Here is a 27,597-nt window from a genome sequence, read left to right as displayed (position 1 = left end):
GAAACTGTTAAGATAGGATTACTACCATTTTCTAATAAAAGAGAAGTTCATTTTCCACCTCCAGTAGCTTATAGGTTTAGTTGGTGATACCAGAAGAGTTACCCAGATCTAGATAAAGATCAAAGGCAAAAGCCAGGCGTTTCCCCATTGATTTGCTGCTTTTGCCTTGCAGCTGTTACAGTCCATGGTGGCAAAGACAAGGGGGAACACCCGGTTTTCCTCCACTATGTCCACACTAGAGGGAGAAATACATGATACTTTGGAGGAAAAAGGTTAGGTCCCAGCAACTGGTCTCCAGTTCTACCCAGAAAGGTAGCCAGGAAAAGAAAGAGGAGTGCTACATGTTGGCAGATCTCAGCTTCAAATGCAGCTGCTCCTTCTCTCAGTCTCTGAGCAGCTGAAAATGGGCAATGCCCATTGATTTCTCTTTTGCCTCCTAGCTTTGCCAACCAATGCTAGTTGTGAACTGTGTTGAGGAAAATACTTTATTATTTAACTGAAAAGAATTGACAGGGAAAATATTAGACATAACCACGCCTTCCATTATTACCACACTTAAAGAGTACTTTGTTTTCAACTTTATATATCGATGCAAACGTATCTGTACTTTTTTCACATAAGAGGTTTAGACAGGACTACTCATCATTCTTCAGAAACAAGAACTCTTTATTTGGTTAAAAGGAGCACAGGGACATATGAAGACCAGACAGTTACAACTCTCTCGAGAAGAACAAGGCATAAGCATTGAAGAAACTAGGAGATAAGACAGAAAGGAGCCACCATTTTCTATCTCAAGCAAACCCTCATCAATGAATATGCGATCATTGATGGGTTCCAACCCATTTTCACACGATTTCGTAGTTCCTTTCGTTCCTGAAATGTCTGTGTGCTGTGCTTGTCTCCACACTGATAGTGACTATTCACCTGGTCTCAACCACACGACCTCTTTGTATACTAACATAGTCAGAGGCTAAATACAGCTAGGGAAACCTTAGACAAACTTTGCAACTATCTGCCTCCAGTGTCAATCCCAAACCCCGAGTAACCATCTTTATTTAGTGGGCAAGAGAGGGACCACATTGATTTCAGAACCCTCAGAGAGCTGCTTCTCATTATATAGGCAACGTGTGAAGACATATGATTTATATTGTGTATGCCACTTCTTTTGTTCAAATTGACTGCATTACCGTTTATGCACCTATTAACAAAGTTACATTATTACAAAATCTGTTTAGTTTTAAACTAAAAATAATTATAAGGCACATGTCTTGCACACTTGAAATTAGAGAATCCTTGCCTCTAAGTAAAATGTTTGAGGAGGTTTATATCACACTTAATGAAATAGCTTCTTATTTCTGAAGAGATTTCCTAGACATTGACCAAAAGCAGAGAAACTGAAAGATGAATTATTTCTAGAAAACAAACTTTTTCTATGGCACTATATTTGTGTGTGTGTGAATTCAGTTGACAACAGTAATAAGTTTCTTTAATCAAAAGAGCATGTATTGAAAAATGAGATGCCATAAAAATAAATATTAGAACAGTTCATTTTTATCAAACACTTATGCAAAGGTAAAATACTTTTGCACACTGTAGATTTCAATACAATATACATTACGTTGACTAGATTACAACTTATGAAAGGTGAAAGAAATAAAAAAGAATTGCTTCTAACACACATACTCCCGATGTGTTGATAACAACTTTATCTGCATTGTCCATTTCATTTGCTTGAAGTTTGGGTGCACCCTTTAGCAAAATAAGCATGTCTCACTCCATTATTAGCACAGCATATTTTTTAAATGAAATAATAGACATATAAAAATTACTTTAATATTTGCCTCAAGGGGGAGCTTACAGTTCATCTTGCAGACCTTTGTGATTTCACGCCATTCCAAGCTATTGTTCTGATGCTATTCCTTATACAGATCCAGAATTATAAAATTCTGGAACCAAGTCAATGAGTTATTATACTTCCATGCCACTTTCTTTTCTGGCACTCTTTGAAATCCACAGTGTGGACTGGTTTGGACTAGCTTTTGTTCTTCCTTTACTGAAAAACATAAGAAAAAATGTTTAGTGCCTAAAACTTCTTATTAAACTAAGCATGTCTAGGTCCAAAGGGAGATATCTCAGACAGTTATTGATGAAAGACTCCTCCTCTCAGCAGTATATTTTCCCATTCTTCCAGAAACTTCTAGATTATTCAAATATGTGAAGATGGGAACCAGTTCTTGTGAATGATAGAGAAGACAAAACGTATCTCTTCCTGATTGACATTTCCTAATTTAGAGTTCATTTTTGTTGTTGTTGTTGTTGTTGTTATTTTAATTTTTTATTTCCATAGGTTATGGGGGAACAGGTGGTGTTTGGTTACATGAGTAAGTTCTTTATTGGTGATTTGTGAAATTTTGGTGCACCCATCACTTGAGTAGTATACACTGCACCCAATTTGTATTCTTTTATCCCTCACCCCCTTCCCACCCTTTCCCCCTGATTCCCCAAAGTCCACTGTGTCATTCTGATGCCTTTGCATCATCATAGCTTAGCTCCCACTTGTGAGTGAGAAGATACGATGTTTAGTTTTTCATTCCTGTATTACTTCACTTAGAATAACAGTCTCCAGTATTACCCAGGTCGCTGTGAATGCCGTTAATTCATTCCTTTGTATGGATGAGTAGTATTCCATCATATATATATATACCACAGATTCTTTATCCATTCATTGATTGATGGGCATTTGGGTTGGTTCCACACCTACAAACATGTGCCTGACACAATATTAAACATTTCCATTTTATTCACCAATAAATACCTTTATTTTCTTTGTCAATTATTTTGGAAATCATTTTGCTCCTTGAGTCCCCTGTCACTAATGTATGCTGAATTTAATGTCAAATCATCAAAACAATGCTACTATACTACATGTAAGGATGTGCCTATTCCCCTCCTCCCATCAGTTCTCCGGCTCTGCACCTAAGTCACTTGATTTCTGGAAGCTTACTGGTGCCTCAGCCTCTGAAACCAATGTGGTTCAATAGCAGATTCATGCTTTGGTAACATAACAGTATCTGAGTTCCTCCAGATCTGAGATACAACTTCACCCTTGTCACATTCGGAATTCTGGCCCACGTTTCCAGCCTGTGCCTAGGGTTCTGCTATTTTCTGCCTTTCCACAACATGATAACTTTTCAGGCACCTGCAGAAGTTCCCTGTTCCTGAGTTTACCCAAGTCATTCTCTCTCTCTCTCTGTCTCTCTCTGTCTTTTTTTTTTGAGACGGACCCTCACTCTGTCGCCCAGGCTGGAGTACAGTGGCCTGATCTCGGCTCACTGCAACCTCCGCCTCCCGGGTTCAAGCGATCCTCCTGCCTCAGCCTCCCAAGTAGCTGGGATTATCGGCACCCGCTACCACGCCTGGCTATTTTTTGTATTTTTAGTAGAGACGGGGTTTTGGCAACATGGCATGTTAGTCAGGGTGGTCTCAAACTCCCAACCTCAGGTGATCCACCCAAGTCATTCTCTACTGGATGCCCTGTCAAAAGTAGATTTCTTTGGGCTGGTTTCCTCAGGACAATCTCTTTCCTGGACCAAAAGTGTTTGTCCCAGTTCACTGTGTTGTGCACTTACTTGCTCCCTGACTACTCCAGTCCCAGTTCCCAGCATCTGCCTCAATCCTCACAGGCATCTCCCCATCCCCTCCTCTCCATCTACCAGACATTGCAGGATTCCCTCAAAGAGAAAAAAGAACTATTTCTAACACACCTGACCATTACCCTTTTAAAATATTACTTAATTCACTTAGATTTAGCTGTTTTGGTTACTAATAAAATATTAGGTCCAAATTGTATGGTTTGTAGATTTTCATCCAAATAAGTAAGATCAACATAACTTTATTCTATAGTCATCTAACATGTATGGAAAATAAGCCAAGAAAGTTTATAAAAAGCACAAAAGTGTTCTAAATGGTGAAAAAAAAAGGTTATTAATATGACTTTTGTGTAGAATTAGTATTTCATTTAAGAATTACTTAATTATTTTCTGGGTCCTTTGTTACTTAATAATAGGGTTTATTACAGAAAAAGAAGATGAAGTAAGGTCAAAACAGGAAAATGAATTTGTTTGCAGGTCCTTCCTGATGGAGGCATTCTCTTGATCCGCTCTTATTTAAACTGCTCAAAGATGTTTAGTTTATTCTAGCAAACATGCCCTTATATAAACAGAATAGCTTTTCCTTTTTTCCTTTTGATACATATTTATATTTCATTTTTTATTTGACAATGAAATACATTTTCATTTTATTGAATTTTGTTTCATTTTTACTAAAAAATTGGCACACATGGAAAAACTTCTCTAACTCGAGGGTATAGAAAAGCAGATATAAAAGACATAATATTCCCCCAGAAATCTTGCTGATAAAATATATGATTTTATTTCAAGATACCTGCCAAAAAGTGGCCTGTTTGAACTGCTGTATTTTATTTCCTATTTGTAAAAGATCTTTTTGAAATAAAACAGAAACCTGTGACTTGAATTTTGAAAAGTAATACAAAATGAACCTACAAATATCAAGTCTTACATATAGTTTGATGTCCGGATGGAAAAGTTTGGCATTAATTCTTATCCTTCATAAACAAAAAACAGTATAATATAGTGCACATATGGGAAGTTTACAAACATCCAAATTTCAGATTCACCATGGACACTAGCTATGGGACCCAAGGCAGACTAGGTAGCCCATCTAAGACACCATCTTCTCAACTGAGAAATACAAACAGAAGGGTAACTGCTTTTTTTTGTACATTGATTTTGTATCCTGAGACTTTGCTGCAGTTGCTAATCAGCTTAAGGAGATTTGGGGCTGACACAATGGGGTTTTCTAGATATACAATCATGTCATCTGCAAACAGGGACAGTTTGACTTCCTCTTTTCCTAATTGAATACCCTTTATTTCCTTCTCCTGCCTGATTGCTCTGGCCAGAACTTCCAACACTATGTTGAATAGGAGTGGTGAGAGAGGGCATCCCTGTCTTGTGCCAGTTTTCAAAGGGAATGCTTCCAGTTTTTGCCCATTCAGTATGATATTGGCTGTGGGTTTGTCATAGATATCTCTTATTATTTTGAGATACGTCCCATCAATACCTAATTTATTGAGAGTTTTTAGCATGAAGGGTTGTTGAATTTTGTCAAAGGCCTTTTCTGCATCTATTGAGATAATCATGTGGTTTTTGTCTTTGGTTCTGTTTATATGCTGGATTACACTTATTGATTTGCATATGTTGAACCAGCCTTGCATCCCAGGGATGAAGCCCATTTGATCATGGTGTATAAGCTTTTTGATGTGCTGCTGGATTCGGTTTGCCAGTATTTTATTGAGGATTTTTGCATCAATGTTCATCAAGGATACTGGTCTGAAATTCTCTTTTTTTGGTTATGTCTCTGCCAGGCTTTGGTATCAGGACGATGCTGGCTTCATAAAATGTGTTAGGGAGGATTCCCTCTTTTTCTATCCATTGGAATAGTTTCAGAAGGAATGGTACCAGTTCCTCCTTGTACCTCTGGTAGAATTCAGCTGTGAATCCATCAGGTCCTGGACTCTTTTTGGTTGGTAAGCTATTGATTATTGCCACAATTTCAGAACCTGTTATTGGTCTATTCAGAGATTCAACTTCTTCCTGGTTTAGTCTTGGGAGGGTGTATTTGTCGAGGAATTTATCCATTTCTTCTAGATTTCTAGTTTATTTGCATAGAGGTGTTTGTAGTATTCTCTGATGGTAGATTGTATTTCTGTGGGATCGGTGGTGATATCCCCTTTTGCATTTTTTATTGCATCTATTTGATTCTTCTCTCTTTTCTTCTTTATTAGTCTTGCTAGCGGTCTGTCAATTTTGTTGATCTTTTCAAAAAACCAGCTCCTGGATTCATTAGTTTTTTGAAGGGTTTTTTGTGTCTCTATTTCCTTCAGTTCTGCTCTGATTTTAGTTATTTCTAGTCTGCTAGCTTTTGAATGTGTTTGCTCTTGCTTTTCTAGTTCTTTTAATTGTGATGTTAGGGTGTCAATTTTGGATCTTTCCTGCTTTCTCTTGTGGGCATTTAGTGCTATAAATTTCCCTCTACACACTGCTTTGAATGTGTCCCAGAGATTCTGGTATGTTGTGTCTTTGTTCTCCTTGGTTTCAAAGAACATCTTTATTTCTGCCTTCATTTCATTATGTACCCAGTAGTCATTCAGCAGCAGGTTGTTCAGTTTCCATGTAGTTGAATGGTTTTGAGTGAGTTTCTTAATCCTGAGTTCTGGTTTGATTGCACTGTGGTTTGAGAGACAGTTTGTTATAATTTCTGTTCTTTTACATTTGCTGAGGAGAGCTTTACTTCCAACTATGTGGTCAATTTTGGAATAGGTGTGGTGTGGTGCTGAAAAAAATGTATATTCTGTTGATTTGGGTTGGAGAGTTCTGTAGATGTCTATTAGGTCCGCTTTGTGCAGAGCTGAGTTCAATTCCTGGATATCTTTGTTAACTTTCTGTCTCGTTGATCTGTCTAATGTTGACAGTGGGGTGTTAAAATCTCCCATTATTATCGTGTGGGAGTTTAAGTCCCTTTGTAGGTCACTCAGGACTTGCTTTATGAATCTGGGTGCTCCTGTGTTGGGTGCATATATATTTAGGATAGTTAGCTCTTCTTGTTGAATTGATCCCTTTACCATTATGTAATGGCCTTCTTTGTCTCTTTTGATCTTTGTTGGTTTAAAGTCTATTTTATCAGAGTCTAGGATAGCAACCCTGCCTTTTTTTGTTTTCCATTTGCTTGATAGAACTTTCCATGCTCATGGGTTGGAAGAATCAATATCGTGAAAATGGCCATACTGCCCAAGGTAATTTATAGATTCAATGCCATCCCCATCAAGCTACCAATGATTTTCTTCACAGAACTGGAAAAAACTACTTTAAAGTTCATATGGAACCAAAAAAGAGCCCGCATCGCCAAGTCAATCCTAAGCCAAAGGAACAAAGTTGGAGGCATCATGCTACCTGACTTCAAACTATACTGCAAGGCTACAGTAACCAAAACAGCATGCTACTGGTACCACAACAGAGACATAGATCAATGGAAGAGAACAGAGCCCTCAGAAATGATGCCGCATATCTACAACTATCTGATCTGTGACAAACCTGACAAAAACAAGCAATGGGGAAAGGATTCCCTATTTAATAAATGGTGCTGGGAAAACTGGCTAGCCATATGTAGAAAGCTGAAACTGGATCCCTTCCTTACACCTTATACAAAAATTAATTCAAGATGGATTAAAGACTTACATGTTAGACCTAAAACCATTAAAATCCTACAAGAAAACCTAGGCAATACCATTCAGGACATAGGCGTGGGCAAGGACTTCATGTCTAAAACACCAAAAGCAATGGCAACAAAAGCCAAAATTGACAAATGGGATCTCATTAAACTAAAGAGCTTCTGCACAGCAAAAGAAACTACCATCAGAGTGAATAGGCAACCTACAGAATGGGAGAAAATTTTTGCAACCTATTCATCTGACAAAGGGCTAATATCCAGAATCTACAATGAACTCAAACAAATTTACAAGAAAAAAACAAACAACCCCATCAAAAAGTGGGCAAAGGACATGAACAAACACTTCTCAAAAGAAGACATTGATGCAGCCGAAAAACACATGAAAAAGTGCTCATCATCACTGGCCATCAGAGAAATGCAAATCAAAACCACAGTGAGATACCATCTCACACCAGTTAGAATGGCCATCATTCAAAAGTCAGGAAACAACAGGTGCTGGAGAGGATGTGGAGAAATAGGAACACTTTTACACTGTTGGTGGGACTGTAAACTAGTTCAACCATTGTGGAAGTCAGTGTGGCGATTCCTCAGGGATCTGAACTAGAAATACCATTTGACCCGGCCATCCCATTACTGGGTATATACCCAAAGGACTATAAATCATGCTGCTATAAAGACACATGCACACGTATGTTTATTGCGGCACTATTCACAATAGCAAAGAGTTGGAACCAACCCAAATGTCCAACAACGATAGACTGGATTAAGAAAATGTGGCACATTTACACCATGGAATACTATGCAGCCATAAAAAATGATGAGTTCATGTCCTTTGTAGGGACATGGATGAAACTGGAAAACATCATTCTCAGTAAACTATCGCAAGGACAAAAAACCAAACACCGCATGTTCTCACTCATAGGTGGGAATTGAACAATGAGAACTATGGACACAGGAAGGGGAACATCACACTCCGGGACTGTTGTGGGGTGGGGGGAGGGGGAGGGACAGCATTAGGAGATATACCTAATGCTAAATGAGGAGTTAATGGGTGCAGCACACCAACATAGCACATGGATACATATGTAACAAACCTGCACATTGTGCACATGTACCCTAAAACCTAAAGTATAATAATAAAAAAATAAAAAAATAAAAAAAAAAGATTTCATTACCAATGTATCTTAGCAACACCGTTTACACTAGAAGAAAATTGAAAACATCCAACACAGAGTATACCTGAATATAATAAGTAAAATAAAGGCATATTGAAGTTATTAAAATGTTATAAAAAGTATGAGATGATATAAAAATATGCAGTATATGTATTTGGTGAAAATACATTAAAATAGTACAATATAACATTGTTTACAAACTCTGAAATTATAAATATCAAGGTAATGGGTTATTGTGTTTGATTAAAGATAATTTTATTTACTTTAAAAAAAAAAAAAAAGAAGGGTAACTGCTTAATAAGTCCTGTGAGGATTAAATGATATATTACATTAATCCTATCCTCAATGTATCTCTTATTAGATTGTATGGGTAGGATTGTATGTATAGGATTTCTTAAAGAAAATTAAAATATAATTAACTTTATATTAATCGTTTTAAAACATTTCTGAAAACCTATTTAAAGTTTTTCAAATTATCTCTACATATATGAGTTATTTACCTTTTATGCAGCATCTGGAAACAACAGGTTCCAAAAGCAACCAGTATCAGTAAGAGCAGGGGTATTGTTGGTATAACAACATAAATTAGATTGGGAATTATACCTACAAAATAAAACAGTCTTCATGTGAAAAGATAGTTGAGGAAGAATTCTAATGCAAAAATATGTAAAATTGAGGTGAAATAGAATTTTCAATAAATTGACCCCAAAGTTCTTCTCAAAATACTGAAAAATCTAATGAAATAATATACAGTCAGGCACCACATAGTGACATTTTAGTCAACGATGCATCACATATATGACAGTGGTCCCATAAGATTATCATGGAGCTGCCCTACATAGGTATACCATCTTTTATATTTGATATCCTATTTTATACATTTCTCTGTTTAGATAGGGTTTGATATATAAATTCCATTGTGTTACAGTTGTCTACAGCATTCACTATAGTAACATGCTGCAGGGGTTTGTAGCCTAGAAGTAATAGCCTAGAAGTAATAGGCCATATCAAACAGCCATATAGTAAGCTATATGACCTAGGTTCAAGTACACTCTATCATGTTCGCACAATGACAAAATCGCCTAATAGTGCATTTCTCAGAACATATCCGCATTGTTAAGTGGCACATGACTGTATTCATGTTTTGGTAAAAGTTAAAAACAAAATTTTACTGAATGGAAAATTGAATTGTACGATTTGTAGTGATATCAAACTGTTCCAATTTGATATCCATACTTCCAAAACTATTATTAAATCTACAATTCAGACATGGACTAGCTTTCATTAATAATGTTAGCTAGCTCATTTCATTACTCCTTCTCAATCATTACTTACAAAAATAAGTACTTATTATTAAAAATGATAATTATTAAGATTATTGTAAATATATTGGGTAAGTAATTACCTAGCAATAAGCTTAGTGTCATGATTGCATACAAGAGTCACTGGGATTAAAATGAAATATATAAATATTAACTGATGATACAGTCACGACTCAGAAACACAAGACTCCAGCGGCACAAAGAGTTGATCTTAATTAAATTCTAAAATGAATCATTTTTTAAGCCTGTTCCATCACATTTGATAATGCTAGGTATTCTTAGTAAAATTAAAAAACTGTGACACTGTAATTCCACACAACTTAAAATTAATAAACATTTGTTCAATTTCAAAAGAGAAAAAAATATTTCTAAAGTGATTACTGAATTTTTTTGGGGGGGTTGGGGACAGAGTCTTGCTCTGTCTCCCAGGCCAGAGTGCATGGCACAATCTCAGCTCACGCCCATTTCAAGTGATTCTCCTGCCCCAGCCTCCCAAATAGCTGGAATTACAGGCACCTGCCACCACGCCCAGCTAATTTTTGTATTTTTTAGTAGAGACAGCATTTCGCCATGTTGGCCAAGCTGGTCTCGAACTCCTGACCTCAGGTGACCCACCTGCCTCAGCCTCCCAAAGTGCTGGGATTACAGGTGTGAGCCACTGCGCCCAGCCTACTGATCTTTTTAATTAGGTTTAGATGTTCTGAATGGTTCTAAAACCAGGCACCTGAAAAGTGAAAAGCACTAGGCCTTAATATCATGTCTATGCAAAAAAAGCAAATTGAAGAACTATACATTTAGCTTGTAAATTAAAAGTCATCATCATAACTAATCTGAATAATTCTGGTCAAAGTGGACCAGATGTAGATAAAGCTTTCCACTTAACTGCGCGTCACTTCATTTGTTAACAGAAGACAAACTCATGAGCAATAGGGTATCTGAGTGATAATTTGCTATGTTTCCTCCCACTCCTGTTTGACTTCAAGCAATTTAAGGATCCAACCAATCCCTAAACATTTACCAGCACACCCCTGTTTGCTCTCCACTGAATGTGCCAATTTGCATCATGACACCTACATGTTGTTAGAGAAATTTCTTGTAGATCCAAAGTTCTTTTGTTGTTGGTGGTGGTGTTTTGTTGTTTTTGTTGTTTTTGTTGTTGTTTGCTTTTTTGAGACAGGGTCTCACTTTGTTGACCAACCTGGACCGTAGTGGGATGATTACTGCTCACTGCAGCCTTGACTTCCCAGGCTCAGGTGATTCTCTCACCTTAGCCTCCCAGTAGCTGGGACTACAGGTGTGTACCACCACACCAGGCTAGATTTTTGTATTTTTTGCAGAGATGGGGTCTTGCCAGTTGTTCAGAATGGTCTCAAACTCCTGGGCTCAAGTGATCCACCTGCCTCAGCCTCCCAAATTGCTGGGATTACAGGCATGAGCCCCTGTGCCTGGCCAGATCCAAATTTTAATGTGAATCACTTAGTTTAGTACCACTCTGAAGAAAACAAAACAGGTTTTTCTATTCAAATACTAGCTTAGCATAATTTTTTCTAACCTAGTTCCAAAGTAAATGTCCATAGAACCATACTTAGTGAACCACTTCCCCAGGCAAGACAAGTTTCACTGGGGTCAACATGAAGCAGAGTTTGAAACTACAGTTCAGTTCTTGATGAAGTTAAAGACACATGAAGTAATTACCTGCTTCAGTAACAACCACATTTTGATGGGTGTCTCCTGGTTGATTTGTAAGATAAGGCTTTTCTACAGGGGCTGTTGGATTAATCTCTGTAAATAATAAGAACCACCATCATATATAATGATTAAACAAGAGAATTGAAAACATATATAAATATGAAATTATATTATAAAATAAAAACATCACAATTTTGATTTCTGAACAGCTTACAGCTAATAAAATATATTCTGAATTTAAATTTACATGAAATTATCTAACTATAAAGTCAACATTTAATTATCTTTGAATAAAAGATGGAGTTGATATGTTCTCCCTTAAAACTCCAAACTGCAATTAGCAATCAGCAGTGGGTCTGTGCTGACGGTAGCCTGCTGCAGGCAATAACGGCAGACCAGTCACAAAGTAAGCAAGGATAACCAAGAATTGGCAAACATAAGAGTGTGATATATTAAATGCAATTCAGAGACAAGCAAGAGAATTTCTTTATTAATATCAGTGTATTATTTAGGTTTCCCCTTGCAATAATAATCGGCAGATGACTGTATGTGGATTGCATTTAGAACTGATGATTCAAGTAACAATGTTCTAAGCCACATTTCTGTTCTGCACATACAACGCCATCCTTACATTTGCTTTCCAATAGTGTCTACTTTTAAAAATTATAATAATAACACTAAATTAAAGCTTGCAAGTTGTTTCTTTCCCTAGTTTTATAGATGTCTCTTCAATTTCCACACACTTTATTTTTTATTGTTTTTCTAACTTTTAAGTTCAGGGGTACATGTGCAGAATGTGCAGGTTTGTTATGTGGGTAAACGTGTGCTATGGTGCTTTGCCACACAGATCATCCCATCACCAGAGTATTAAGCCCAACATCCATTAACTATTATTCCTGATTTTTTCCCCTCTTGCCACACACTTTAAAATTGTTCAAGTTTCTTGTCATGATTTGGTATTGCTCTATTTTCTATTTTTCTTTTCCTTAAGGAACTATTTGTTAAATCAATAATTCAATGAAAGTAAATTGAATTATTTAAAAAACCGTAAATTTGTTTCCATTTGTTCCGAAAGTGTAACTCTCTACTTATTGTCAATTGAAATAAGAACACATGTAACATCTTAGTCTTTAGGATACAGAAGAATTTTAATTTAATGTCTACCATTCTTAAATTGCCTTAAAATGTCACAGAGTCCCCCTTTGTTGGAAGTTTAATCATATACCATTCTGTAGTAATATTTGTTACTCTTGTACACAAATTTTATCCTGCCATTTTAATAGCCTCCTCTGGGTTTCAGATTCAGTCCTAGACTATACCTACTCTTCTAGAGAACTTAGTCACTCTATGCCCAGTCAACTGGTATTTTTAAAGAAATAATATAAATATTATGCAAAATATCACTAAAAATCAAGCACTGATTACATAACCAAGGAATTTAATCAAACCAACATCCTTTGCAAAGCAGACACTAAGCTCAAGGAGGGTTAACTAAATATAAATAAAAAGACAAAAAAGATTAAATCATGAAATAAAAAATAAAAATCCTGAGCACATTAATAAGGCCAACAGTAAACCTGTGAATGTGCTTCAAAACAAAAACTACATAAAATAATATTTTAATAAATATAGATTATTTGAATATTTGGGTAGAATGGAGAAAGAAAGAATAATTTTATATCATAATGCTCTTGCATAAGTAACGTAAACCTAGATTACCTAATATATAAACAAGTAAAGAAGATTGTAAGATTTATGGTGTCCTAAATAATGGCATAAATTTTGATGCAAAAATAAAATAAATATAATACAATGAAGGGTCAAATAATAGACCTTTGAACTCAAAAGAAATGAGAAGGCGATAATGTAATATTAAGAATAATGCATAATATTGTACTTGTATTATCCAATAGTCTTAAGTACATAGAATGTCACAAATTTAAAATATCAGAGGATTTCAACTTTATGTTTCTCCAAGAGAAAAATAGAGGACATAAGCGCATAACAGACTCAGCTTTGCAAAGACTTCCAGGAGGGTAATGATGGGTTTAGCAACCAAGATGGTTAAAGAATAAACTCACCAGGGATAAAAAAAAAAAAAAAAAAAAAAGTGGCTAATACACTCAAGAGCAGCATAAATGTAAGAGAAGAGTAAGTCTAATCCAAATAATCCTTTGTGCTTTCTGGTATTATGAGAAAAAGAAACATGTAATTTCAGGAGAATAATGGAAGCAGCAGTACTCAACTATAATTGCCTTCTGGGAACATGTATTATGAGTTTAAGCAGACACCTCTTCAGAAGAGTTAAAATGACACTTCCAAACGCTGAGGAGGAGAAAAACAGCAAAAAAAAATCTCAAAGCCTAAGGATCTAACTTGACTTTCTCAGATAATTTTTAAAAATGAGTCCACAGAGTTCGTATTAGTCCCTCTTTCAGTCAAATATGAATTCAGATGATCTGTCCTATTCAAAGTAATTCAAATTGACTATTTTTTAAATCCAGAACCCATGCCAGTATAGCTCGAGTCAATGTAAGATTCCCATTTGCTGCATATGACAAGTAGTGGGAGATTTCAAAAGAAAGCTAACTGAGGAGGCATATTTCAAGAATAGGAATCATAGGGAGAACGAGTCACATCTTCCTACTTTTTTCCACTATGGGGCAATGAGCTATGATAGTCTTATTTTTACTGAGTACCACATGTCAAGTATTATACCATAAAATGATAAGCAAATGATCTAGGAGAAAGTGCTTTGTTCTCTTAAAATCAGATAAAGAAGTGCTGCTCACATGTGTAAGTCTATAGGTGCTTTGGTAACTTACATCTACTTCCCACATATTATAGTAACATTTAAAATATTTTAAAATAAATATTTATTGTTTATAAATCTATTTACAAAAATATTTGGTTTTATTGTAAGAAATGATTATTTTTCCTTAAAGACATCTCTCCAGATGTTTTTATTTACTCTCTTCTTTGAGCTCATTGGACAGTTTGCTCTACAGCATATGATACGCTTCATTACATGAGTGATATGACAAGCTGCAAGGTAATTTTCTATTTCACAGCAGAAAAACAAAAAGAGCCACAGGTAGTGAAAATTAAAGACAAAACTTAATACAATGAAATATGCACAAAATCTTCTATACCTTCTTTTGCTACTGCTTACCTGGATCATACTTGCAAATGTAATTGTGCTTCATGTTGCATCTGTCATCATTCCACTGGTAAAGGTAGGGACCCCCAAGGCCAGGATTGGCAGTTGGTTGGTGATACATCACAACACACTTTTCACTTCCGCAGGAAGGTTCATCTGTGTACCAGTTTCTGCAAACAGAGAGTAATAGGAACACTCAGATACATGCCTACTAAATGATTCTGCCTGTCCTACTCTGACATCCTCTACAGGTAATAGAGTCCTCCCTCTACCTTGTGGAGTTCCCCAGAGCACCTGTCAACTGCTCAAGATCCATACTCACCGGTACTGGAAACTGCTTCCATCGGACCACTGGTAGAGATCTGGGCAGGCACCAGATGTTTGCCCATCTCCATTCCTCCAAAGCCCTATCCAGAAATCACCATCAGAAATCCCTGTTCCGGGTTTTGTCAGGTTTTGCAACATGCTCTCTATTAACTTCTGTTCTGCTTCATTCTCAAGGCTGAGGAGGACTCCTCCCTCACTCTCACAAGCCAGGCGTGCCTCCTGAAAGCTCACTCGGCTGGACAGTTCATGGAAGTAGGCCATTTTGTAGCAAGGATGCTTGAAGTCAGCAAAACACACCTTTTGGCCTGAAAAAAAAAAAAAAAAGATGCCCATATATTGATAGTCTGAACTCTATTTGTAACAACACTAAGAACCAAAATGTAAGAACCAATCAAAGCAGAAAACACATTACCAGAAATGCTTCTCCCACTGAATTATTTCGTAAAGTTTATTTTCTAGCCTATTGCTTGCAATTTGTAAAAGCAAATTGTTTCCCTCGTAAACTTGGAACATAAACTTTTAAACCCAGTACTTCAAGCAATGTTTATTAAGGGAAGTTATAACTCTTCTGGCTTAGATTTTATAAACCAATTAACAAAGCAAATGAAAATAGCTAAAGGAATTTCAGGAGTGTATAGTAAAGTGAGCTAAAACTTAATGAAAGAAGAATAACAATTCATAAAGCAAATTAATTATCAAAAACAAGTAATGTATAATGAACGATTTTATATAAGGTGTTCTGAAGAAGATACGAAGTGGCAGATTTAAGGTATAAATATTTGCTTTCATTTTATATACCCGAAAGCAAAACTATTAAAATCGAAAGTTAAAAAAGGACAGAATGAATGTACTTGGTAGTAATAAATGATTAATTAATATAATATTACATTGGAAGTGACAGGGTACAGTTTTGAACTACTCACTATCTCTGAAAAAATCTCATCACCAATTTTTTGAGTATTTTCTGAGGTATTTGGGGAGATACTATGTGTAACCTCCAATTCCTAGGCCAATGTCTTCTCTCATTTTACAGAGACATCTCTGATAAATAATAAATTGCAAATTAAAATCTCTCAACTATGAACTTAGAGAATTACATACTTTTTAAAAAAAGAAATATATTTTAAATGTGAAAAAAATGATGGCTTAGAGAACAGTGGAACGAATATATCATGAAATAAAGGAGCTAGTAAAATCTTATCAGTGGCTAACTGTTGTCGGTTTCTCACAATTTGGATGGAGACCTGAGTAGGCTGAAATTTGGCCAGACTGGTCTTTCAAAGACAGTTAAATGATTAGCTCAAAACAATTAAGGTAACAAACATTTAGCAGACTTGAAAACAAATTATTTCTCTCAGCTTTAGAGGCTCTACTTACATATTAAACACATATGAAATAACAATGTCTTCCTTTAATTTAACCTTAAAAATGTTCCAGTCATTCATTTATGAGTTTGAAAGTAATAGTATTACATTTTTTAAACCTTCACTAACTCAGAATTTTGTTAAACTTAAATACAAATTCATTTAAATTCACCTTTTTCTGTAGTTAATCTTACTACTGGCGGTTTTATTGCATATTTCTTCAGGAATAAAGATTAGGACCAACCAAATATCCAAAATCTATAAATAAATACATAGAATCCTCTGAATTTGGAAGGGAAGTTTAAAATCTATTTTTTATCTTAAACCTGTATTTTAAAGGTTTTCATGTTACAGCATTCCGTTGTTAACCACCTAACCACCTATCCTGACATCTATTGATTATGTACAGTCTATACTATACCCAATAAAGTCATTATTTGTAGTATACTGAAAATCAATTTATTTCAAGATATTGGCCAGAATCACAAACAAGCTTAAAAGAATTTTTGAGACATCATAATGAAATTCCGCTCTAATAACATCTGTGAAGTCTTAAACACATAGGCAAAAAGAGTTTGAAAAAAAAAATCTCAAAATTAAATTTCGCATACCTCTACATGTTAAGCAGTGTTAATTTTCCTAATTATCAAGTGAAATAACTGCAAATATGCATGATATCAGGTCATAATAAAGTCGTATATATTTATATTTCCATATATATGCCAGATTAGATAGATAGATAGATAGATAGATAGATAGATAGATAGATAGATAGACGATAGATAGACAGATATAAATAGATTGATGTCAAGGATATTACACAGTATAGGATTTAGCTAGTTCTACCAGCAATGGATTTTCTATTGTTCTATTGTCTACACTCACCCTTGTTTACCACTAAGAATGTATGGCAAGATTATAAACAATCTCCAGAATGGTCATTCTGTCTTGTTTTGATTTTCACTGCTTCTGCTTTTGTTCACCTCTGCTCTCTGCTGTCAACTTTTAAAACCACCAAGGATCCCTCTCTGTTACTATTTCTTATGCCCAAACTGCTTTCCATAGTCCATAGCCTCTTAGTCTTGCCCTATTTTAGCTTAGATTTGGACCTGGAAAATAGACTATCAATTACTTTATGTAAAATTTAGACAAATTGCTTTATGCTAAGAAATTAGGAAATAGTTTCGCTACTTTCTTACAATTCATCTCCATTAACATTATTCTTGTTGGTATTTATGGCCTTTTCTACTATGTATTTAATTGTGTAGCCTATCAATAAATGTCAGTAGTCAGGGATTTGTGGGGGTGAGGGAGATTCTTGTATTTAAATACTGGCAAAAAAAAAAAGCATTCAAACTTTGTACTTTAATTACAGTACATCACACTGAGCAAGTGTATCATATCCATTCCCTTCTGGAGTCAGCAGTTAATGACCTGTGATGACCCTCAGAGGCAGAAAGGTGCAGAAATCAGTGGAAGGTCATTAACTTCTCAACAGTGTTTAAGTGATAGGCATTCGATATCTTGACACAAACTGAGAACAACCAATCATAAAATAGTAGTTCTGGCAATGCAAGCAAGCCAAGAGTTTTTCCCTCTGTTTCGTGCCCGTGATCTGGACCCAGCAGCAACACACTAAAAAATCTGAATAAATTAACAGGCTGCCCAAATTGTTAATGAAAAAGAACATATTAGTATGAATGACCATGGGAAATAAGTTAGAGAGACTTCGGGAGGACAAATCAGCCTGAAAATAAATATTCTTTGAGAGATGATCGTGAAAGTCCCAATGGTTGACTCTGAGAATTAATGTATTATTTTAAAATTTCTCCCAATATATTACGAAGTTTTGTGATTATTTCATCATTCAAAATGGCTGCTCTCAGTCACAGCCTAACAATGCCATGAAGCCTGTATTTTCATGACTGTATTTAGAAGCATGCTGTTTCCATTTTCATCTACGACATCCTTTACAGAGTTCTAAGTGTCCAAATGTATCTTAATTACATTCCCTTGAGTTTTTAACTTGTTCAATTTTTCACTCCAAGAACTTTCTGCCTTGGATTTTATCCCAGCACTTTTGAAATATTAAATTTCCCTAAGAAGATTGTTTTGCAAGATGTCAAAAAATGTCATATTAAAAAAAAACAGAATGGCCTTTCAGTGAGTAAAAAGTTTGTTATGTGTAACAAAGCCCCACACATTCAGGGAATTCCTGGGTATGATGCATATGCTAAAAGTCACTGTTCATTATCTCTGATATATTAAAAGATAAATGCAGCACAGATTTACTCATGATGAGCATACAAAAATGGTGATGTAAATTAACTCACTTATAAAATTAAGATAGCACTTCTAATTAAATGCGTGAGAGCTTTAGGTTTCATGTGGAAATTTCTAACACCATTATGTTAGTTTATACAGGTATAATAATAATAAAAGAAAAAACCTAGGGAGAGAGATTATATTTAAAATAATTAACAATCAATGCTGTGCAGGCCCTGGACAATAGACAGCTTGACACTCTCTGTGCCAGGCCATGTCTCTGGTTGTGGATAATAGAGCAGCCCTCAGGTCCTGCTTGAGGGAGTGGAGATTGTGATGGCTGCACAGCAGGGAGACGGCATCAAGACAGCAGCCCATCGTCAACTGGAACAGATATATTAACTCTAAAGTTTGATCATCAGCTGTGTCTACAGAGTTTGAACTGAAAAGTCACTAACAGTTCAGACTTAGCAAGGCAGTTTTCAGGAAATTATAAATATATTGCACAATTTTTATGGGTTTACCTACAATCAGTTAAAGCTGACACTGAATTTCTTTACATTCAATTCTATTTTATTACTGATTTCCACCTTATCGTGCAAATTTGGTCCAAGTTGCAGCAAAATCATCAGAAGCAGCAGCTATTGAACGTCTCACCGCTATTTCAGCTGATCACATTTCACTACTAATGCAGTGAAACTCCAACAGCTGGGAAACAAATGTTGCCCTAATTCCCAGAAAAGTTTTGTTAATACAGATCTTCTGGAAGCAACTTTACCACTTCTGTAAAAGCCAATCTTCCTAGAGAACAATTACAATTACCTCTCGTCTCATTCTGTGAGATAACATGGAGAATTTCTCTCTCTTATTTTCAAATGTTATGTTCAGATAAAATCTTCCATCAACACTTTATGGGATAGATAAGGATTCAGAGAACCATATAACGGGTTCTATTACACTAAGGTTACATTTATGCCATCTAACTATAAATTACTAAATGTCAACTAGCATCTGCAGTTGAAGACATCCTTTAATCATAGGCTTATCTACAAGAGAGAGAAAAAATCTGCCCAGGATTCTACAAACATATTGAGAAAATAAAATTCAAGATAATTTCTCTACAAACATATTGAGAAAATAAAATCCAAGATAATTTCTCTACAAACATATTGGGAAAATAAAATCCAAGATAATTTATTTGCTAGAAGTGCACTAGGAGCTAATTAATTTTTAGATCTAAAAAGTATTTAAATATGTAAGTTTTTCTGCACTGGATTTGTTAACATTTATTTTAAGTTCATTGGTACATATGTAGGATGTGCAGGTTTATTACACAGGTAAACGTGTGTCATGGAGGTTTGTCATACAGATTGCACTGAATTTTTATAGAAATATTTTATAGAATATTTCTTTATATAAAAGAGGCTTCTTTATATAAAATATATAAATATTTATTTTATATAAAAGAAATATTCATCCTTATTAGTTTCACACACAGCTACATAAACAGGCCTTTTTATTTAGAGAAAGTTATTATTATTAACATTCCTATCACTGTCACAACAAAGATTTCATCACTCTTTCCATGAATAAGTAGATGATTTTTGTCTTTTTTCTTAGCCATTAAAATTTCTATAGAGCTAACTATTGGCAGAGGTTTAAATGCTCTTGGCAATGATATAAAAGTGGGGCCAAACTCATGAAGTCAGGGTAGTTTGCTTTTTCTTTCTGAGCAGAAAGGATCTATAATTTGGTTTTCTTTTGCTTATGTTTGTTTACTTTCTGATAGTTGAGTGCTCAGTTAGTTATGAAAATAATAAATATTTTCTTATGTCTCACACTGTAATTATATATTATTAATATTAGATGAATATTGAATTTATATCACTTTTTCAATAAAAATATAAAAGACATATTACAAATTCCTACTGTTGTTCAATTATGATCTACCATTAGTTGCAAAAAAAAAGTAAAAAAGAGCATCCACATGGTAAATATTCCCCAAACCAGACTGAATTAACTTAGAATGTTTTATTAGAATCACACAAGATATTTTTTTCTTTTTCATAAATTCTTCTTATCCCTCTCACAATCACACCGATAAATATGTTGACACTACCATACACAGTGCAGCAAGAACTGTGATACCAATGCCAACACTTTTGAACTAAAAAGAAAATGACTGGTGTTCATTTTAAGTGTCTGCTTTCAGCATTGAATGTTACACCAACTTCTTAAAATTTTTTCTTATAAAGAGTTTTATTATAATAAACTTTTATTTTTACAACAGAGATTTTATAATGTACTTAACTGAATAGTGCACTATAGCTGGAGTCCATTTTCTTACATTAATAAACAAATTTATTGATAATTTTATTTATAATTTTAAATTAAGTTTATAAATGTAGGTTGTGGTCATTTTCTGGATGGTGGCAGCAGCAAGCCCTACTTTTCCAGTTGGAAAATGCCATAAGCTTTCTGAGAAGAGGACGAGACTATTTTTTTAAAAAATCATAATATTTACAATGGAGATTAGAATAATAAGTAGTAAACCAAGTATCAGTGTGACTTAAGAGTTCATGTAGCCAATCAAAATGAATTCGCTTTGAAACCAAACTCTACCCTTGGACTTTGGGTACTTGAGATGATTTAATTGCCCCCGGCTGGCCTCAGTCTTCTTTTTTTTTTTTTTTTTTTTTTTTTTTGAGACGGAGTCTTGCTCTTTCACCCAGGCTGGAGTGCAGTGGCGCGATCTCGGCTCACTGCAAGCTCCACCTCCCGGGTTCACGCCATTCTCCTGGCTCAGCCTCTCCGAGTAGCTGGGACTACAGGCGCCCGCCACCACGCCCGGCTAATTTTTTGTATTTTTAGTAGAGACGGGGTTTCACCGTGGTCTCGATCTCCTGACCTCGTGATCCGCCCGCCTCGGCCTCCCAAAGTGCTGGGATTACAAGCGTGAGCCACCGCGCCCGGCCCAGTCTTCTTACTTCAATAATGAGACCAGTTATGAGTTTTATAGAAGTAATGATTCTAATAATAAAGGCCTGAAATTTAGCATTAATTTAGAATGCAGCACCTCATTTCTACCACAATCTATGCTTTGGGATAAATTAGGAAAAGACGACCTCTCCTGGTGAGAGACGGCAGAAAGGTCCCCCTTATAGACTGTTCAACTAGAAAAAGGTGATTTTGCCTCTAGGTGGCTTGAGCTACAGGCGCTGGGCTTGCCAAGCTGAGCTCCTTCTCCTCGCTTTTTGGCATGTACCTCGACACAATGCACAACCTGCGTAACTGTGTTTGAACCTTTTTAATATTCCTAGCAATCCTACGACATAGGTGCTCTTATCTGTTTTCAAAATGAGGCAAAGAGGGCAGTTCACACAGCTCACAAGTGCTGAAGCTGGGTTTTGAAACCAGGCCATCTGGCTCTACAGTCCATGCTTTTACCAGGTTTCTATGCTGTCTCCATACGTGTCAAACCTAATATAAAGGTGAAATATTTCATGAACAAAAGAGATTGATGAATACAAACACTGTGCACGTTATCTATGTCAGAATCATTAGCATTAATCTGTTATTTATTATTGGGTGGCTAATATACGCAAGGCTTGTGCATTGAGAGCTTGTTTCTAAACAGAATTAGATTTTCTGTTACAAATATTTAAATAAGAATTAAATATTGCCTCTGTCTCAGATTTTCAAACCATATATGCCTTTAATAAATTTTTATCTAGTCTTTTTATTTTCCAAATAAAACAAACTAGATCCAAATTGAATGCATTCCACATTACAAAGAGTATACCTTTAGCCAAGTTGTCATCCTGTGTTATATCATTAGGAATATGTTAAAATAGTAAAAGAAACACTCTCATCCTAGAGTCGCACACATCCATCTACTTGTATATGAATTCCTGACACAGAAAGTTGTTGTAAATAGTAAAAATTGTTTGTGAGTGCATCTTCTGAATTTTAACCTTGGACTCCTTTATACATAATATATATATGATACATATAATACATATATATTATGTATAATACATATATGTATTATATATGTATGTATAATACATATATGTATAATATATATATGTATTATATATGTATGTATAATACATATATATGTATTATATATTATATATATAATACATTACCTTTTCTAAAGGTAATGTAACAGATATTGTCATCTTCGGGAAAGAATTATAAAAACAAAACCATAAAATGATGACAAACAGCAGTTGAAGAATAATGGCTATGATAAATGGTTAGTTCATTGAATGACTGGTAATAAGATTAATTTGTTCCTTTCATGCCCGAGAGATACTTAAAGTAATTGCATCTCCGAAAACTGCACTGTCATCATTTTATGCTTTTGATGATGTCATAGAATAGTTCCGTAGGCTGAGATAGGCTCAGCAGTTTTTCTTGTATCTCCCTTGCTATATATTATATTATGTTATATTATATTACATTATATTATATTATATTATATTATATTATATTATATTATAGTATGTGCTACTGTTCACCGCCCATGAATTTGCAATATTCTATGGTATCTGCATGATATGAAGAGAGGCCTCTAAATCACCCAGTCTCCTAAATAAAACGTGTGCCAGTTTTAATAAAGTTAAACTAATATATATTAAAGTGTCCTGGAGAAATCTGGAAGCACCACGAAATATTCCTAATGTCATTTTGCAGCAAAAATAGGTTGGGGATCACTGCTATGCACGCTAGAAAGAAAAAGGAAAAAAAAAAGAAAGAAACACGTTACTTCAAATCACTTCAAATGTTTAAAAGTATCACCTGCTCTTCAAACATATCCTCCCAACTTAGAGACCTGAATTTGGAATCCTTCATATTTATCCTTATGCCTACAAGTAAAATCCTTTTACCTTTATCCTAAAGAAGACATCATTACTCACCAGTCACTTCACAAAATTAAATGATTGCAGCTCCCATAGATATTCTCTACACATCTGTGTGTAGTAAGAAATCAGTACAGGTCTAAGCTCCTAAAAGTAGTTTCCAAATTAGCACCATAAATTCAACAAATAGGCTTTGATTATTATCATCATGTCACATGTTGTTTTGCATATTTGTACATCAAAATAAGCATGACCACTGACCTGGAAAAAATACTTTCTTATTACTACCAGATGCCACTAAATCTCGTGGGTCCGATTATGATGACGAAGTTGTTTGAAATGTCATTTCTTGCTAAAATATATCCACTTTATTTTTAAGTAATGCTCTAAACTTTAGAAAAGGTGATGTATTTAAAAGCATAGGAAAGTATCTTATTGAATATTTTAAAGTATTAAAGATAATTTCTGTGGAGAATTATTTTGTGAATGTCTATTTTTCTGGGGTCAGTGATTATTTGAGTATCCTACATAGAAATTATAAATTGTTGTACTGAAATTTAACAAATAGAAATATATTCCATATGTTGTAAGTATGTTCCTAATAACAGCCCCAAAGAGGCTCTTATTCTTCATTAAAGATTTGGTGAATGGTTCCAAGTGGCATGAAAAAATTGATGCATCAATTCAAAACTTACATTGACCAGGTAGACAATAGATCCATTAGAAACTATTGCTACAAAAAAGTCAGGCTTTAGGCTGCTCTGTTCTCTGGCCATTGTGGTCAAAATATATCTTTTTAAAAAATTAGTCTTCAAAGAATAAAAGTCACAAATCAATTTATAGATGGTTAAATTTCAATGTGAATTTTATGACCAAAGACAATTGAATTATTCATAAGAAAAACATAACTAATTATTTTAATATCAAATAAACATCATCATTTATGCTAAATCAAATAGATCATGTTCAGTTAATTAGAAATTTTCCAGATGTCACCTACAAGATGCCTATAAATGCTTAATAAGAAAACCTAACAAAAGGTTTGGAAAAAATTCTGTACTCATAGAACACAAAATACACCTCTTCAACAATTTTTTAAGCTCTTTTTTTACTTTAGATAGTATTTTTCCTCCCTTTAAAATGTTTAGGCCTGGGAACAAGAGCATATCTAAAGGATATTATTTAGGTCAACGAGTAAAAAACATCTTATGTTCAAAGCATGGTCTCTGCTGTTCATTCAGTTGCATGAATAATTCTGATAAATACAAAGACAGATAAGTAATTCACAAAACCAGATGAGTCTATATAATGAAGTTTTTCTTTGCAGCTAACTTAGGGAGGACAAGGATCTAATGTCACAGATTCTGAAAATTCTGAAAAAAGTGTAGAGTGATCGGTAACTACACATGTAAGAATTATATTCTGAAGCTGTAGAACATCACAAATTGCTAAGGGGAAGATCAGTGACAATTAAGCTTAATATGCCAATGTCTAAAGGTCTGGCTTCCCAACTGAATTAGTTGCTGTCATCTGTCATGTATTTCTACATCTAGTGACACCTGTTGTATAGGTGTACAAAAGTGAAAAGGGCTATTTGTGCTTTTTATGTTTTAAAAAAACTTTTCACCCTCAAAACACATATATCCAACAAATACTTATTGCAATGTTTCAATGAGCATAGTAAGAGATTTCAATAAAGTGTAGCTATGATCAGCCTTTATGTAAGGCCCTAAGCACATTCACCCTAGGTCATTGAGAATCTGTATCCTTTTGAAGAGACCTTCCCAAAAAGTAAGGGAGAGTAGTTGCAATATAAATTGTTCAACAACAGGACAGTGAGAGTCAAAAAAAAAAGAAAAATCAAAGAAAACCTGGGAAGTTTGCCAATTTTGATCCATTTCCCATGCACCGACTCGACCGACTTAATTGTGCACCTACTGTGTGACGAACCTGCAGTCATTACCAAGTATACCTCGGCCCAACTCCAGCTGACTTCATTTTCTGGGAAGTCCCCAACTTGGAACGAAGTGTGCAAAGGAAAGGCATCTACACGCAATGACCACACTCCAGTTCCTTGCCAGCAGTCCTGCTGAGAACAAAGACCGAATGCCCAGGCATCCGGAGGCGACCCACAGCGAACTGATCTGGTCACAGAAAGCATCCGAGTGAACACGGTGCTGGGACCAAAGTCCAGTCAGAGCGACAGAGGGTGGCATTTCTGCGGTGGCTCTTCTGTCTCTGGGTTCCCTCTGCCTCCGCCCTACCCCACCCCTTTGGCAGGTGCTGAGCCCGGCCCTGCGGTCAACTCTCTCACAAAGAAAGTGGAAATCACTCCTGGAAAAAGGCTATGCCGCTCGTCATGAAGCAGACGCTCGCTCCGCAGCTACTTAAGCAAGCGCTTCACAAAAATTTAAACTTTTCTGCGTGTGTGTTAGAGAAGAGAGGGAGGAGAACAGCACAATCAATTTCTCCCCGCCTCCTCCCCGGCCCTTACACCATGCAGGTTTCCAACGCCCCGCAGAGCCTCCGCCCGAGAACAGGCTGCCCGCCGCGCCCCGTGGTCCCCTCTCCCAGCTCGTTCTGCGGGGGGACGGCCCCTGACTCACCGCTGACCACGCGGCGGCAGAAGGCTCCGTGGCCGCAGAGCAGCGCGGCGCCCAGCAGCAGCGAGACCAAGCGGCTCATCGCGGCGCGGTGGCAGCAGCAGGTGTGGGGTGGAGCGAGGGTGGCCTCTGCCCAGGGCGCAGCCCGCGACTCTGACTCTGCAGCCTCCCTGCCTCCCTGCTGGGCCCTACTCCCGCCGCCCGAGCCCAGCTGCCCGACCCCCTGCGCGCATCGCCTTCGGCCGGGACCTGCCGCCTGCCGCGCCTGTGCCGCGCGTGGATGTGCCGGGCTGGAGTTCAAGACTTCGAGGGTGCGCGTTTGGGGAACTGAAGTTGGGAGGTCCCGTGTATGTCCCAGAGGCGAAGCAGAAGCCCCGGCTTGGACCACACCGTTGCGCTTTGCTTCTCTTCCCCGGCCTCTGACAAGTGAGAGGCTGAGCCGGTGCGCCCTGGTCCTGGATCACAGCAGCAGCAGCCGCTCTGCGCTCAGGCACCGTCTTATATACCCACGTCCCGAGGTTCCGGCCCCCTCGCTAGTAATAATTTTTAACTACTTCGTCTCTCCAGCCATGTGGAGCATCCCAGCACCTCCCCTAAAAATGGGAGACACTTTGAAAACAGTCCAGCCAGCAGCCCGCCTCCTCTGGTCCCCTCCTCCCTGTCCCCTTTCCATTCGCTGGCGGACTGGATACTCATTTGTGTAAAATGTGACAGCTCTGCTATTAAACTCTGGCAAAAAGTTGGAGCCATTTGATTTTCTCAAAGATAAATGTCTACGGGGTTGCCAAGTTTTGTGGCCTTTCTCTTTCTGCGCTGAATTGCTTAATCATATGTATTGCTAGATGCAGGGCACTAGCCACTATTTAAGATGGATTGGTGAAGTGAGAGCCAAAACCTGCTCAGTGAATTATACAATGTGGCAGGTTTTTCCCCACCTAGGTTCTGCAAATAGATTATCTCCAAGCAGGTTGTTTGACGAAAACTGCCACAAGAGCAAATTGAAAAGAATATGTGAAGCAAGGTTTTCGAAACTGGTTTCACTCTCAGTGTTTGCAACTCCAGAGAAAACCGTCAACACAAAGTAGACATTCTGAATTCTTGGGAATTTCCTGGAGGTAAAATGAAATTTATGTATTTCTTTGCAATCATCTATCAGTGATCTACAATATATAAGAAGTAAAGCTCATTGGAAAACCTGCATTTTTCATAACCTGACCCGCTCTCTTTATTAAAACAGTCTACCCAAGGACTGTGATACCTAGTTTCCAGGAGTACTGGAGAGAAGTTCATAAGAATTTAATGTATATCAAGTCCATAGTATGAACTCTGAAAATGTTCTCATAATGAGCTTCAGTAGAATTGGTATTTTCTCATTATGTTGCTTTAAATGCATGAGAATTTGTTAAATAACATTATTTGTCTTATAGGAAGTACACTTTCCTCTAACTTCCTGCTGTCTTTGGTTTCATAAGCCACGGGTACACTGTAAGCATCTGTTGGACTGTTTTATTGGAAA

The 27,597-nt window shown here is 36.3% G+C and overlaps 1 protein-coding gene across 3 annotated transcripts; it reads right to left on the bottom strand.

The window, feature by feature from the left end:
• Nucleotides 1-645: 645 nt before the first annotated feature.
• On the bottom strand, nucleotides 646-26,554 carry CHODL (chondrolectin). Of its 3 annotated transcripts, none has more exons than XM_003263792.3 (6): nucleotides 26,085-26,554; nucleotides 14,977-15,286; nucleotides 14,667-14,824; nucleotides 11,501-11,587; nucleotides 8,984-9,086; nucleotides 646-2,053 (listed from the first exon to the last, which is right to left on the bottom strand). In XM_003263792.3, the coding sequence occupies exons 1-6, from the start codon at nucleotides 26,161-26,163 to the stop codon at nucleotides 1,969-1,971; spliced, it is 822 nt and encodes a 273-aa protein (XP_003263840.2). In that variant the 5' UTR covers nucleotides 26,164-26,554; the 3' UTR covers nucleotides 646-1,968. The 3 variants fall into 3 exon arrangements, with proteins under 3 accessions (XP_003263840.2, XP_003263841.2, XP_030662023.1); XM_003263793.3 differs by lacking the exon at nucleotides 26,085-26,554 and adding an exon at nucleotides 25,417-25,505; XM_030806163.1 differs by lacking the exons at nucleotides 8,984-9,086; nucleotides 26,085-26,554 and having other exon boundaries at nucleotides 1,874-2,053; nucleotides 14,977-15,242.
• Nucleotides 26,555-27,597: the final 1,043 nt, after the last annotated feature.

Source organism: Nomascus leucogenys, chromosome 25 (genome assembly GCF_006542625.1).
Source record: "Nomascus leucogenys isolate Asia chromosome 25, Asia_NLE_v1, whole genome shotgun sequence".
NCBI lineage: Eukaryota > Metazoa > Chordata > Mammalia > Primates > Hylobatidae > Nomascus > Nomascus leucogenys.
Note: the sequence above shows the minus strand (reverse complement) of the source record. Positions and strands in the feature narration are given on the sequence as shown.

Coding starts and splice junctions, on each gene's coding strand:
- CHODL (XM_003263792.3), bottom strand. CDS start 26,163: ATGAGCCGCTTGGTCTCGCTGCTGCTGGGCGCCGCGCTGCTCTGCGGC. Junction 15,287..26,084: donor CTGCCGCCGCGTGGTCAGCG/GTGAGTCAGGGG, acceptor TTTTTTTTTCAG/GCCAAAAGGTGTGTTTTGCT. Junction 2,054..8,983: donor TTCCAGATGCTGCATAAAAG/GTAAATAACTCA, acceptor TATGTTTTTCAG/TAAAGGAAGAACAAAAGCTA.